Source organism: Salvelinus fontinalis, chromosome 10 (genome assembly GCF_029448725.1).
Source record: "Salvelinus fontinalis isolate EN_2023a chromosome 10, ASM2944872v1, whole genome shotgun sequence".
Lineage (NCBI taxonomy): Eukaryota > Metazoa > Chordata > Actinopteri > Salmoniformes > Salmonidae > Salvelinus > Salvelinus fontinalis.
This window is the reverse complement of record NC_074674.1, coordinates 33,931,843-33,945,613: the sequence shown is the minus strand read 5'-3', so window position 1 is coordinate 33,945,613 and position 13,771 is coordinate 33,931,843. Positions and strand designations below refer to the sequence as shown.

The window sequence follows — 13,771 nt, the reverse complement described above, 5'->3', positions numbered from 1 at the left end:
ACACAGCATGTATTCAGCGGTACTCATAATTTGTTAGCAGTGGCAGGAACCGTATTTGTGACACACATACATAATCTCTTGTTCAAAACCACTGTCAAGCAATGCAAGCAGACTCATGAATGAAGTCAGACACGCTAGACACACACACATACACCCCCTCACCCACACAGACATGCATGTTGATTTGGCACAAGAGCATGGTAGTACTATAAGAACGTTGAGGCTTCATCCATCTTCAAAGATTCCAGAGAAATTCAAGGAAACCTCTCTGGAACGTTCATCATTCCAACACACACGCACACAGATAAAATGTCTCATACAGAACATCCATCTCTATAGTCTTCTCACCCTATGGCACTAGTCTCATATCAGTGAGATTATCCCCCAAGGCAACTCCGCTTTGAAATGGTTCTGCTGTGAAATCCTCTGGTCCTTTTAATGAGACAGAACCACCAAAGCTAGAGTTTTCCCCAGTGCCCACGAGACAGAGATCCAAAACACCCACCCCTAAAGGCCTTTGGTGTCAGAGAGAGATGGTAGCAACAAATAATACTGTAAATAGTCATATACAGTTGAGAAGTTTGAGTCTCAGTTTAATTTTTTCTTTTCTTTCCTGTCCTGAGCCAAGATGTGTAATTACAGTTGTCTGTGTGTCTGGGAATAGACTGAGTTCCTCCACCACCAGGTGTGATTGGCAGGAAGATCAGCTGTTCTCCAGACTAGATCCTCAGACTTCTCAGAAAAGTACCTCCAGCTATTGAATGCAGCTCTCCCCAGGGGACTAAATGAACAATGAGAGCTTTACTCAAATATTACTCAAGAGACAGGTACACGCTGTAAACTTATAAAGCAAACAAAATCCACATGAACACTTCTGAGCCGAGAGCATAGATTATTTTGAAGCCATCTTGGCAGAATAGAAATTATTCATCTTTTTCGAAACCACAGCTGCAAATAATGGGTTGTTCAACAGCAAAGAAAAACCATGGACATGTATTTTAAATTACACACCCTAGTTTGCACATTACATTTTGCTAGGCAGTCAGAGCTACTTGTTCAGTGCACATCATCAAATCGTTGCTGGGCTGACACTTCACTGTGAAGCCTGTGGTTCCTAGCCGGGAAAGAAGGGACAATCTGCGTCTGGACGGCCATCGCCCTGTTCACTAGTCACCTTCATTAACTGTAATGGTCCATATGCTCCACAGCCCATTTTCACTTCGCCAGCCTCCAGCAGAGTGATACCGCCCATCGTGGCACAGGCCGCCCCATCAGAGTCCCAAGTTTCCATGCCAACGGCCAGAGAGGTGCTGCAGACGTGAAGTGTTCCAAACCCCCCCAATCTGGACCAGCCTAATTGGCCAATCAAAGAGTTAACATGGCCAATGCTTTAACAGCAACTTTAGTCATAGTTGGATGAACACTGCTGTAGGGCAGCTGAGAACCTAAGATACAGAAAGAGTATATAGATCTTGTAAAAGAAAACATAAATATTCGGAGTGGTAGAAATATGAAAGTCATTCTTGCTTCCAAATTACGTTGTCCATGGACCTGTTGAGGTATAGTTTGACATATGTCTGTAGCAGATGTTTAGAGAGTGCCACCGTAATGTCAGGACAGACAGTAATGGGGTAGCCATAGTGTTGTAGGCCCTGATTCCTCTGCTTGTTAGCAACTGGCTGGTAAAACGTACATGTCTCCTAGTGAATGGTGGGTACGTCTCCAAGCCAAGCTCCAGGTAGTGGACGAGGACATGTGTATTCACTCTGAGGGGAAGATAAAGATACCAAAGTTAAAACAATCTAGCAGCCGGTGAGTATGGTACATTGGTGGTGGTTACAACATAAAGTTAAGTAGAGTTCCTGGTTATTCTGATCATGACACACAGCAGCCATGACAATGCAGGCAAAGCAAATTAGGATAAGCGATTAAGCAGAGAATGAAATTGACACCGCTTGGACGGTTTAGAAGTTTGAAATGGAGTGGCTTCACTTAATGATAGAGACAGAACTATGAGACTCCACAAAATTTAAATACTGACTCTTCATCCATGTTAATTTTCAAAAATGTTAATTGAAGTTTCGGCAAAATATTCTATTCTGTTCAATTCACCTTGCTTACATTTTACCTTAAACAAAATTTTAAAATCCTTTCTGAATACTAATGGTAATGTGTATTGTGCGCAATGATCATTATCTCCATTACCCTCTTGTTCGATAAAGGCCTCAATGTAAAAAATCGCTCTGGTGCAGACCTACTGTATTAGGCTACATGATGTTTCCCCCTGTGAAAGACATCTGTAATTACATGACACATCTCAGCTAGCAGTCTGTAGATATGGGAATGAATTAACCCATGTTGCTCCTCCAAACCACAGATGTGACGACCGCCTTGATTTGGTCTTATGTAGCAAAATTTGAAATGGTGTTTTTTACTTTGGATAAAAGAAGAGATACAGAGCTACAAAATGGTATTTCATACACTGCATTTGAGGAACAATGGGAAAGTAATTCTGCTGTGAAAGTTGATAAACTTGTAACTTCACTTTTGAGAAAATGGTCTTTGAATTTTTTGGTACCTACTGGAGAGCTCTTCTTTGTCTACACCCATTCAGCATCATTCACAACCTCTTAAGCTTTAGCCCCACCCATCACTTTAACGGTTGATCCGAGCACTCTGTCCTAACAACAACAGTCAAGCACTGAAGCTAACTGGCTAACGTGAGAGAACCGTTCACTGACCATTTTACTCGCCTTAGCAGAGCTTGTTAGGTTGTTTTTATGTTATCCAGAGCGTTGGTGACTGCATCTATGCAGCTGGCAACAATTTACGCTTTTTTTGCCAACGTTTACTGACACCGGCCATATTCAACGGGTGTTGTGTGTTCTTAAATTCATCAGTTATTCTGCGCTCTGGTACACTCAGATGAGAGTGCTCTGAAATCGGAGTAGATTGCCAGAGCGGATTTACCAGCTATGTCTATAAACAGTTGTTGCAGCGACATTCTAATGAAATGGTTACTTGCATGGTAGGGTCTTTTGTTAATACATGTAGCTAGCTAGCTAGATAAACAATGAGCCATAATCACAACTCATGACATTACTACCCTGCATGAATCTGCAGGTAGCTAACCAACCAGGTTCAATGTTAGCCAGCTAGCAGACCAATCCGAACTCATCTCTCAGCATGTCCAGCCCACTCAGTATCTCAGCCAATAATGGCTAGCGGGAAGGTTCCTTACTTTTTCGGTGGCTAAACCAACTAGGCTCGTAATTTAACAATTGTATTCGTATTTACAGATGGCATACACGTCTGTTATTAAGGTACATGAAAGTTCACATGTTCTAGAATGCATTTCTGCCAAAAACGCATTTTGATAAAAAACTTTAACTTAACTTCAAATGGCTCTCGTGTGAAGTAGTGACCCGCGACATACGCCTAGTTTTCTGAAACGAGTCACACATGTGTTTTCTCCCTTGGGTTAAATGTCCATTAACCTGGTAAAAAAAAGATCTTCATTCGTCCTGGAGTGTTTTGAATGCCAATGAAATTCACTGAGCTCCACTCCAGCTTGTATTTAGGTAATGGAATCTCCACACTTACTGTAACTCCAGAGCCACAAGCTGTCAATTAATCTTAAACCCGAACAGTGGCAGTAGACTTACCAAGGTTGCCTCTTTGCCTTTCCCTCCTTAAAACCACTAGTATTGCATTTTAGCCTTTAAAAAAATCTTATTTTGTGGGCTTGGCTCCAGGTAAATCCAGTGTTAATAATGTACATGTACTGAGACACTTTGGATTTTGCAGTCCTAAGCAATTTCTGGACCTCTTAGAATCTGCATGGAATTATGAAGGTGAAGGGTTTTGGTGCCACAGTTTAGATAACTGTGTGTGTGAGTGTCAGATCCTGTCTCCCTTTGACGTAAGGCTACATCTATAGTACGCCCTGAGCCCAACTTTGATTAAGCCTGTTATCAAACAGCCAGACAAAACTCACTCATCTCTCGCTGAAATTAATAATATAATATATGCCATTTTAGTCTCTCAGGTGGGGGATCTAACGGTGCACTGAGTTAATCTTAGAACTTCATGCAAGTTCAACTTTAACACACCTCCTACAGCCAGAGGGACACACACACACATAGAGAGACTTTGACGACAGACATTCACAGAGACAACCTTTACCTCAGGACACTATAACAAATAAATTCACTGAAGCAAACATGTGACAGAAATGTTACTTATGCAATAGAGACAGATAACTCAATGGGGGTACTTGTAAAATAGCCTTCCCATTATTGAATTCAGACATACAGTTGAAGTCGGAAGTTTACATGCATTTAAGTTGGAGTCATTAAAACTCGTTTTGCAACCACTCCACAAATGTCTTGTTAACAAACTATAGTTATGGCAAGTCGGTTAGGACATGCAATCCTCCCCATTTTTCCTCCAAACATAATGATGGTCATTATGGCCAAACAGTTCTATTTTTGTTTCATCAGACCAGAGGACATTTCTCCAAAAAGTACGATCTTTGTCCCCATATGCAGTTGCAAACCGTATCCTGGCTTTATTATGGCGGATATGGAGCAGTGGCTTCTTCCTTGCTGAGCGGCCTTTCAGATTATGTCGATATAGGACTCGTTTTACTGTGGATATAGATACTTTTGTACCTGTTTCCTCCAGCATCTTCACAAGGTTCTTTGGTGTTGTTCTGGGATTGATTTGCACTTTTCGCACCAATGTACATTCATCTCTAGGAGACAGAACAAGTCTCCTTCCTTAGCGGTATGACGGCTGCGTGGTCCCATGGTGTTTATACTTGTGTACTATTGTTTGTACAGATGAACGTGGTACATTCAGGTGTTTGGAAATAGCTCCCAAGGATGAACCCGACTTGTGGAGGTCTACAATTCTTTTTCTGAGGTCTTGCCTGATTTCTTTTGATTTTCCCATGATGTCAAGCAAAGAGGCACTGAGTTTGAAGGTAGGCCTTGAAATACATCCACAGGTACACCTCCAATTGACTCAAATGATGTCAATTAGCCTATCAGAAGCTTCTAAAGCCAGCACATAATTTTATGGAATTTTCCAAGCTGTTTAAAGGCACAGTCAACTTAGTGTATGTAAACTTCTGACACACTGGAATTGTGATACAGTGAATTATAAGTGAAATAATCTGTCTGTAAACAATTGTTGGAAAAATTACTTGTGTCATGCACAAAGTAGATATCCTAACCGACTTGCCAAAACTATAGTTTGTTAACAAGAAATTTGTGGAGTGGTTGCAAAACGAGTTTTAATAAAACCAACCTAAGTGTATGTAAGCTTCCGACTTTAACTGTATGCATAGGCACCCGCCCCGTGTCTTACCAGAGGCTGCAGTTCTACCGATAGTGTATAACCCTTCAGCTTTATGTTCTTCATGTCGTCGTTCAGCCACTACTCGGTGAAACATAAGATATTACAGTTTTTAATGTCCCGTTGGTAGGATATATGTGCTGTCAGCTTGTCCCATTTATTTTCCAGTGATTGAAAATTAGCTAGCAGGACGGAAGGCAGGGGCAGATTAGCCACTCGTCACCTGATCCTCGCAAAGCACCCTGATCTTTTTCCACAAAATCTCAGTTTCCTTCTCCAGCGAATGATGGGGATCTGAGCCTGGTCGGGTGTCTGTAGTAGTATATCCCTCCCATCTGACTCATTGAAGAAGAACTCTTTGTCCAGTTTGAGGTGAGCATTCGCAGGTCTGATGTCCAGAAGCTCTTTTCGGTCATAAGAGGCGGTAGCAGTAAAATTATGTACAAAACAAGTTACGAACAACGCGAAAAAACAAACAAAATAGCATTGTTGGTTAAGAGCCGATAAGACGGCAGCCCTCCCCTCCGGCGCCATCGTAAATGTTTTATTTAATTTACATACCATGCCATGGGTGTTAGCTGTGTTACAGATGTAGGATCTTAATTTTCTCACCTTGTTGTTGGATATGCAGGACATTTCATATTTGTAGTGTATTTGAGGTTTAAAAAGGTGTCTGAAGATTGTACTTTACACTTTGACATTTCAGATTTGATTTTCCCTTACAAAAAATGTATCAACCCCTACAAAAATGTCCATTCATTATAATCCACATAATTATTCTGCAGGATAATTTTTCTGCTGTAGCAATCTGGCTCAAATTAAGATTCTACACCTGTAGCTATGATGTAAGTGATAAAAACAAAGCACAAAGACGTATTCATCACAAACAAAGTACAGTTTAGAGATTCCTCACTCCAAAATGTCAACACTTCTTAGAAAGTCTTCTACTTTACAGGAACATTTTTGAGAGTTTGCGACACTGTGTAATTAGCCTGTTAGAGTGTGCACTAATTAGGATGATATAAACATGAGGTAATTAGTTTGCTCTGTGCCAGAGTAGCGGGAGCTAACAAAGACATATAACAGGCTCTCTTTCTGGGAGCACAGGGTCCTCTCTCCCTCTCTCTCCCTCCACCCTGGGCTCCAATTAGCCACCAATTTCTTGTACTACTTTTACTGAAGCTTTCCCTCCTCTCATATTCAACATTGTGAGACGAAACAGCAAGCAGAAGAAACTAGAAGAGCTAAATGATGCTTCAGTGACCTGTGCATGGATCGTGGACCGGGTTGCGGTGGCAGTGGATGAACACGGCCAATGCTAGGTCTTTGTAGGGCATGTGATTAACAAGGTCTGCTAGGACTGGGGAGGAGGTGAGTGTGAGGAAGCACACTGGGGACTGTGTGATTCACCCCCGCCAACAAATGAGATCATTATGGACGTGTGGCAGCTCTAATCTTCTCACCAGAAAAGGACAAAAGAGAGAGGGATGAAAGGGGAGTAAAACTGAGCTTCTCTATCTCCTTCCCTCTGCCTGTCTCTGTAGAGGATAGCACATTGTTAATGATGTATCCTGCTGGTCATATATTAATATACAGTAAAACTCTGGAGCTTTTCACCTCAAATATTTTTGGGACGCTCTCTCTCTCTGTATTGCTCTCTCTCTCCCTCTCTCCCTTTCGCTTTACACCATTCAAATGAGCATTTTGGAAATATCAAATATGTGACTAGTTTCAGGAAACAAGGTGTATGTTGCACGTCACTACTTCAATCAAATCAATCAATCAAATGTATTTATAAAGCCCTTTTTACATCAGCCGATGTCACAAAGTGCTGTACAGACACCCAGTCTAAAACCCCAAACAGCAAGCAATGAAGGTGTAGAAGCACAGTGGCTAGGAAAAACTCCCTAGAAAGGCCAGAACCTACGAAGAAACCTAAAGAGGAGCCAGGCTCTGAGGGGTGGCCAGTCCTCTTCTGGCTGTGCCGGGTGGAGATTATAACAGAACATGGCCAAGATGTTCAAACGTTCATAGATGACCTGCAGGGTCAGATAATAATAATCACAGTGGTTGTAAAGGGTGAAACAGGTCAGCACCTCAGGAGTAATTGTCAGCTGGCTTTTCATAGCCGATCTGTCAGAGTTAGAGACAGCAGGTGCGGTAGAGAGAGGGTCCAAAACAGCAGCTCCGGGTTAAGGTAGCACGTCCAGTGAACAGGTCAGGGTTCCATAGCTGCAGTCAGAACAGTTGAAAATGGAGAAGCAGCATAACCAGGTGGACTGGGGACAGCAAAGAGTCATCAGGCCAGGTAGTCCTGAGGCATGGTCCTAGGGCTCAGGTCCTCCAATAGAAGAGAGAAAGAGAGAGAGAGAAAGAGAAAGAGAAAGAGAGAGAGAAAGAGAGAAAGAGAGAGAAAAAGAGAGAGTGAATTAGAGGAAGCATACTGAAATTCACACAGGACACCGGATGAGACAGGAGAAATACTCCAGATATAACAGACTGACCCTAGCTCCCCGACACATAAAATATTGCAGCATAAATACTGGAGGCTGAGACAGGAGGGGTTGGGAGACACTGTGGCCCTGTCCGACGATGCCCCCGGACAGGTCTTATAGCAAAGGTTCTGAATACTTGCAGTATGTAAATATGGTATTTCTGTTTTTATGTTTAATATTTATTTATTTTATGTCTAAAAACCTCTTCACTTTGTCATTATGTGATATTGTGTGTAGATTGATGAGGAAAAAATACAATTGAATCCATTTTAAAATAAGGCTGTAATGGAACAAAATGTGGAAAAAGTGAATGGGTCTGAATTCTTTCCGAATGCACTGTATGTAGACATTTGATCGTTGAACATCTCATTCAAAAATCATGGGCATTAATATGGAGTTGGTCCCCCCTTTGCTGCAATGACAGCCTCCACTCTTCTGGGAAGGCGTTCCACTAGATGTTGGAACATTGCTGCGGGGACTTGATTCCATTCACCCACAAGAGCATTAGTGAGGTCGGGCACTGATGTTCGGCGATTAGGCCTGGCTTGCAGTCGGCGCTTCAGTTCATCCCAAAGGTGTTTGATGGGGTTGAGGTCAGGGCTCTGTTTCGGGCAGTCAAGTTTTTCCACACCATTTCTGTATGGACCTCACTGTGTGCACGGGGGCATTGTCATGCTGAAACAGGAAAGGGCCATCCCCAAACCGTTGCCACCAAGATGGAAGCACAGAGTCATCTAGAATGTCATTGTATGCTGTAGTGTTAAGATTTCCCTTCACTGGAAGTTAGAGGCCTAGTCTGAACCACGAAAAACAGCCCTAGACCATTATTCCTCCTCCACAAAACGTTACAGTTGGCACCAGTGGGGGCTCCTCAGAGGAGAAAGGGGAGGACCATCCTCCTCAGTGAAATTTCATAAAAATAAAAATAGTGAAACACGAAAAAAATGGGATCAGAGAATAAACCTAGTGTGTTGTATTGGGGTTGTGCCACAGGGGGGGGGGGGGTTCTATGTGTTGAGAATCTTGGTGAGTTGGTGACATTATTGTACAGAGATTGAAAAGTGATAGTTAAGCATTTTTTTGATATTATTCCTTTCAAATTAGTTTCTTCAAATTACAGCGGTTGCGTCGGCAGACCAGTCGTAATGGATTAGTAGGGTTCGTTGTAGTAAAGGGGTCCAGTCCAATTGGCAAAATAGGTGTAGTGGCCCAAGAAAAAAAAAATTGGCCGATGGATCTCTTTAGGTAACAGTCCAATATGCTCTAGACAGCTAGCGGGCTGTGGCTAGCAGGCTAGCAGATGGGCATTCAGGGGACTTCACAACGTTGTTGCCAGTTGAAGAACCCCCTCTGGCAGATTACGTCGGTAGTCCAGTCGTGAAGGTTTGGTGGAGCTCCGAACCGGCAGTAAAAGCGGTCCAAGCCAATTGGCAAAATTGGCAAAATAGGTATTGTAGCCCAGGAGTGGCTGATGGACCTCTTCAGCTAGCCGGGAGATGGGCCTAGTATGGGCTAGCTCCAGCCAAATTGGTTCTTGCTTTGGGACAGAGACGTTAGCCAGGAGTAGCCATTCGGATTGCAGCTAGCTAGCTGCGATGATCCAGGTGAAAAGCTTCAGAACTTACGGTATGAATCCGGGGATATGGAGAGAAAATAAGTCCGGTATGCTCTGGTTTGAATCGCGTTGTGCAAACTGGCGAGAGTTTTCCGAGCTAAAGGTTGATGACCGCTAGCAGTGGTTAGCCGACTACTAGCTAGTAGGTAGTTAGCTGGCTAGCTTCTGTTGGGGTTCCGGTTCAAAAGTAAAGAAAAATACTTTAGAAAAAGGCCGATCCACACCACATTGAGGTGGGATGCAGGAGAGTGTTCTGAAGTTGAGGTTTAGAAAAATATAAAAAAGATATGCAAAGAAAAAAGATATAAAAAGATATATACATGGGACACGAAAAGACGATGACAAAGACGTCTGACTGCTACGCCATCTTGGTGGTTATGTTGTGTCTGTGCTCTTGTAGAATACTGGCTGAGGGGTGGAGATGATGTAGTTCATTATTCCTTGCCCACGGACATTCAACCACCCCATCAGAGATGATTGCAATACAGTCTGCTTTCTCTATGATTTGCTTGACCTTCACTTGAACTCTGTTGAACTCTGCATCTAGCAAATGAGTAGATAAAGCATGTCTGGTTGGGTGTATGCTGGGTGAAGAACATTCAGAAATCTCTTCCAATACACATTGCCTGTGAGCATCAGAGGTGAACCAGTTGCATATACAGCTCCTCCATTGAGTCAGTTGAGGATGCCTGGTCATTCTTTAAAAGTTACTTCCTCACCATATTAGACAAGCATGCTCCGTTCAAAAAATGCAGAACCAAGAACAGATATAGCCCTTGGTTCACTCCAGACCTGACTGCCCTCGACCAGCACAAAAACATCCTGTGGCGAACTGCAATAGCATCGAAGAGCCCCCGCGATATGCAACTGTTCAGGGAAGTCAGGAACCAATACACGCAGTCAGTCAGGAAAGCAAAGGCCAGCTTTTTCAAGCAGAAATTTGCATCCTGTAGCTCTAACTCCAAAAAGTTCTGGGATACTGTAAAGTCCATGGAAAACAAGAGCACCTCCTCCCAGCTGCCCACTGCACTGAGGCTAGATAACACGGTCACCACTGATAAGTCCGTGATAATCGAAAACTTCAACAAACATTTCTCAATGGCTGGCCATGCCTTCCACCTGGCGACTCCAACCTTGGCCAACAGCCCCGCCCCCCCCCGCTGCTACTCGCCCAAGCCTCCCCAGCTTCTCCTTTACCCATATCCAGATAGCAGATGTTCTGAAAGAGCTGGAAAACCTGGACCCATACAAATCAGCTGGGCTTGACAATCTGGACCCCCTATTTCTGAAACTGTCCACCGCCATTGTCACACCCCCTATTACCAGCCTGTTCAACCTCTCCTTCGTATCATCTGAGATCCCCAAGGATTGGAAAGCTGCCGCTGTCATCCCCCTCTTCAAAGGGGGAGACACCCTGGACCCAAACTGTTACAGACCTATATCCATCCTGCCCTGCCTAGCTAAGGTCTTCGAAAGCCAAGTCAACAAACAGATCACTGACCATCTCGAATCCCACCGTACCTTCTCCGCTGTGCAATCCGGTTTCCGAGCCGGTCACGGGTGCACCTCAGCCACGCTCAAGGTACTAAACAATATCATAACCGCCATCGATAAAAGACATTACTGTGCAGCCGTCTTCATCGACCTGGCCAAGGCTTTCGACTCTGTCAATCACCATATTCTTATCGGCTGTCTCAATAGCCTCGGTTTTTCTAATGACTGCCTTGCCTGGTTCACCAACTACTTTGCAGACAGAGTTCAGTGTGTCAAATCGGAGGGCATGTTGTCCGGTCCTCTGGCAGTCTCTATGGGGGTACCACAGGGTTCAATTCTCGGGCCGACTCTTTTCTCTGTATACATCAATGATGTTGCTCTTGCTGCGGGCGATTCCCTGATCAACCTCTACGCAGACGACACCATTCTGTATACTTCCGGCCCTTCCCTGGACACTGTGCTATCTAACCTCCAAACGAGCTTCAATGCCATACAACACTCCTTCCGTGGCCTCCAACTGCTCTTAAACGCTAGTAAAACCAAACCGTTCGCTGCCTGCACCCGCACGCCCGACTAGCATCACCACCCTGGACGGTTCCGACCTAGAATATGTGGACATCTATAAGTACCTAGGTGTCTGGCTAGACTGCAAACTCTCCTTCCAGACTCATATCAAACATCTCCAATCCAAAATCAAATCTAGAGTCGGCTTTCTATTCCGGAACAAAGCCTCCTTCACTCACGCCGCAAAACTTACCCTAGTAAAACTGACTATCCTACCGATCCTCGACTTCGGCGATGTCATCTACAAAATAGCTTCCAATACTCTACTCAGCAAACTGGATGCAGTTTATCACAGTGCCATCCGTTTTGTTACTAAAGCACCTTATACAACCCACCACTGCGACCTGTATGCCCTAGTCGGCTGGCCCTCGCTACATGTTCGTCGTCAGACCCACTGGCTCCAGGTCATCTACAAGGCTATGCTAGGCAAAGTGCCGCATTATCTCAGTTCACTGGTCACGATGGCTACACCCACCCGTAGCACGCGCTCCAGCAGGTGTATCTCACTGATCATCCCTAAAGCCAAAACCTCATTTGGACGCCTTTCCTTCCAGTTCTCTGCTGCCTGCGACTGGAACGAATTGCAAAAATCTCTAAAGTTGGAGACTTTTATCTCCCTCAACAACTTTAAAAATCTGCTATCCGAGCAGCTAACCGATCGCTGCAGCTGTACATAGTCCATCTGTAAACTACCCACCCAATTTACCTACCTCACCCCCATACTGCTTTTATTTATTTACTTTTCTGCTCTTTTGCACACCAGTATCTCTTCTTGCACATGATCATCTGATGATTTATCACTCCAGTGTTAATCTGCTAAATTGTAATTATTCGATTTATTGCCTACCTCATGCCTTTTGCACACATTGTATATAGATTCTCTTTTTTCTACCATGTTATTGACTTGTCTATTGTTTACTCCATGTGTAACTCTGTGTTGTTGTCTGTTCACACTGCTATGCTTTATCTTGGCCAGGTCGCAGTTGCAAATGAGAACTTGTTCTCAACTAGCCTACCTGGTTAAATAAAAGGTGAAATAAAAAAATAAAAAAATTGAGTCAAAAAAACTTCTGATTTCAGGATGACCATGAGCTGTTGCTATCGATAAGGTGTATGATTCATCAATCTCACATCGAATAGAAGGGGAGGGACTTTTGTCAGAGGTTGCTTGTTGTGAGCACTGAGGGAACTTTATGCACTTGGCCAGATGATTCTACATCTTTGTTGCATGCATAACTCAGCAAAAAAAGAAACGTCCTCTCACTGTCAACTGCGTTTATTTTCAGCAAATTTAACATGTGTAAATATTTGTATGAACACCTGCAAGTTCCCAGACATTTCTGGGGGGAATGGCCCTAGCCCTCACCCTCCGATCCAACAGGTCCCAGACGTGCTCAATGGGATTGAGCTCCGGGCTCTTCACTGGCCATGGCAGAACACTGACATTCCTGTCTTGCAGGAAATCACTCACAGAATGAGCAGTATGGCTGGTGGCATTGTCATGCTGGAGGGTCATGTCAGTATGAGCCTGCAGGAAGAGTACCACATGAGGGAGGAGGATGTCTTCCATGTAACGCACAGCATTGAGATTGCCTGCAATGACAACAAGCTCAGTCTGATGATGCTGTGACACACCGTCCCAGACCATGACGGACCCTCCACCTCCAAATCGATCCCGCTCCAGAGTACAGGCCTCGGTGTAATGCTCATTCCTTTGACGATAAACGTGAATCCGACCATCACCCCTGGTGAGACAAAACCGCGACTCGTCAGTGAAGAGCACTTTTTGCCAGTCCTGTCTGGTCCAGCGATGGTGGGTTTGTGCCCATAGTCAACGTTGTTGCCGGATATGTCTGGTGAAGACCTGCCTTACAACAGGCCTACAACCACTTAGTCCAGCCTCTCTCAGCCTATTGCGGACAGTCTGAGCACTGATGGAGGGATTGTGCATTCCTGGTGTAACTCGGGCAGTTGTTGTTGCCATCCTGTACCTGTTCTGTAGGTGTGATGTTCGGATGTACCGATCCTGTGCAGGTGTTGTTACACGTGGTCTGCCACTGTGAGGACGATCAGCTGTCCGTCCTGTCTCCCTGTAGTGCTGTTTTAGGCGTCTCACAGTACGGACATTGCAATTTATTGCCTAGGCCACATCTGCAGTCCTCATGCCTCCTTGCAGCATGATGAGCAGGGACCCTGGGCATCTTTCTTTTGATGTTTTTCAGAGTCAGTAGAAAGGCCTCTT

General features: G+C 44.2%; 1 protein-coding gene across 3 annotated transcripts in view; it reads right to left on the bottom strand.

The window, feature by feature from the left end:
- Positions 1 to 567: 567 nt before the first annotated feature.
- The window catches only part of LOC129864068 (leucine-rich repeat transmembrane neuronal protein 4-like), a 60,174-nt gene continuing 46,970 nt past the window's right edge, over positions 568 to 13,771 (bottom strand). For 2 of the 3 annotated variants that reach the window (XM_055936646.1, XM_055936645.1), the window contains one exon: positions 568 to 1,766. In XM_055936646.1, coding sequence (XP_055792621.1) covers positions 1,701 to 1,766 — 66 coding nt within the window. In that variant the 3' untranslated portion in view covers positions 568 to 1,700. The remainder of the gene's footprint in view (positions 1,767 to 13,771) is intronic. The other variant, XR_008761050.1, reaches the window with a different exon arrangement.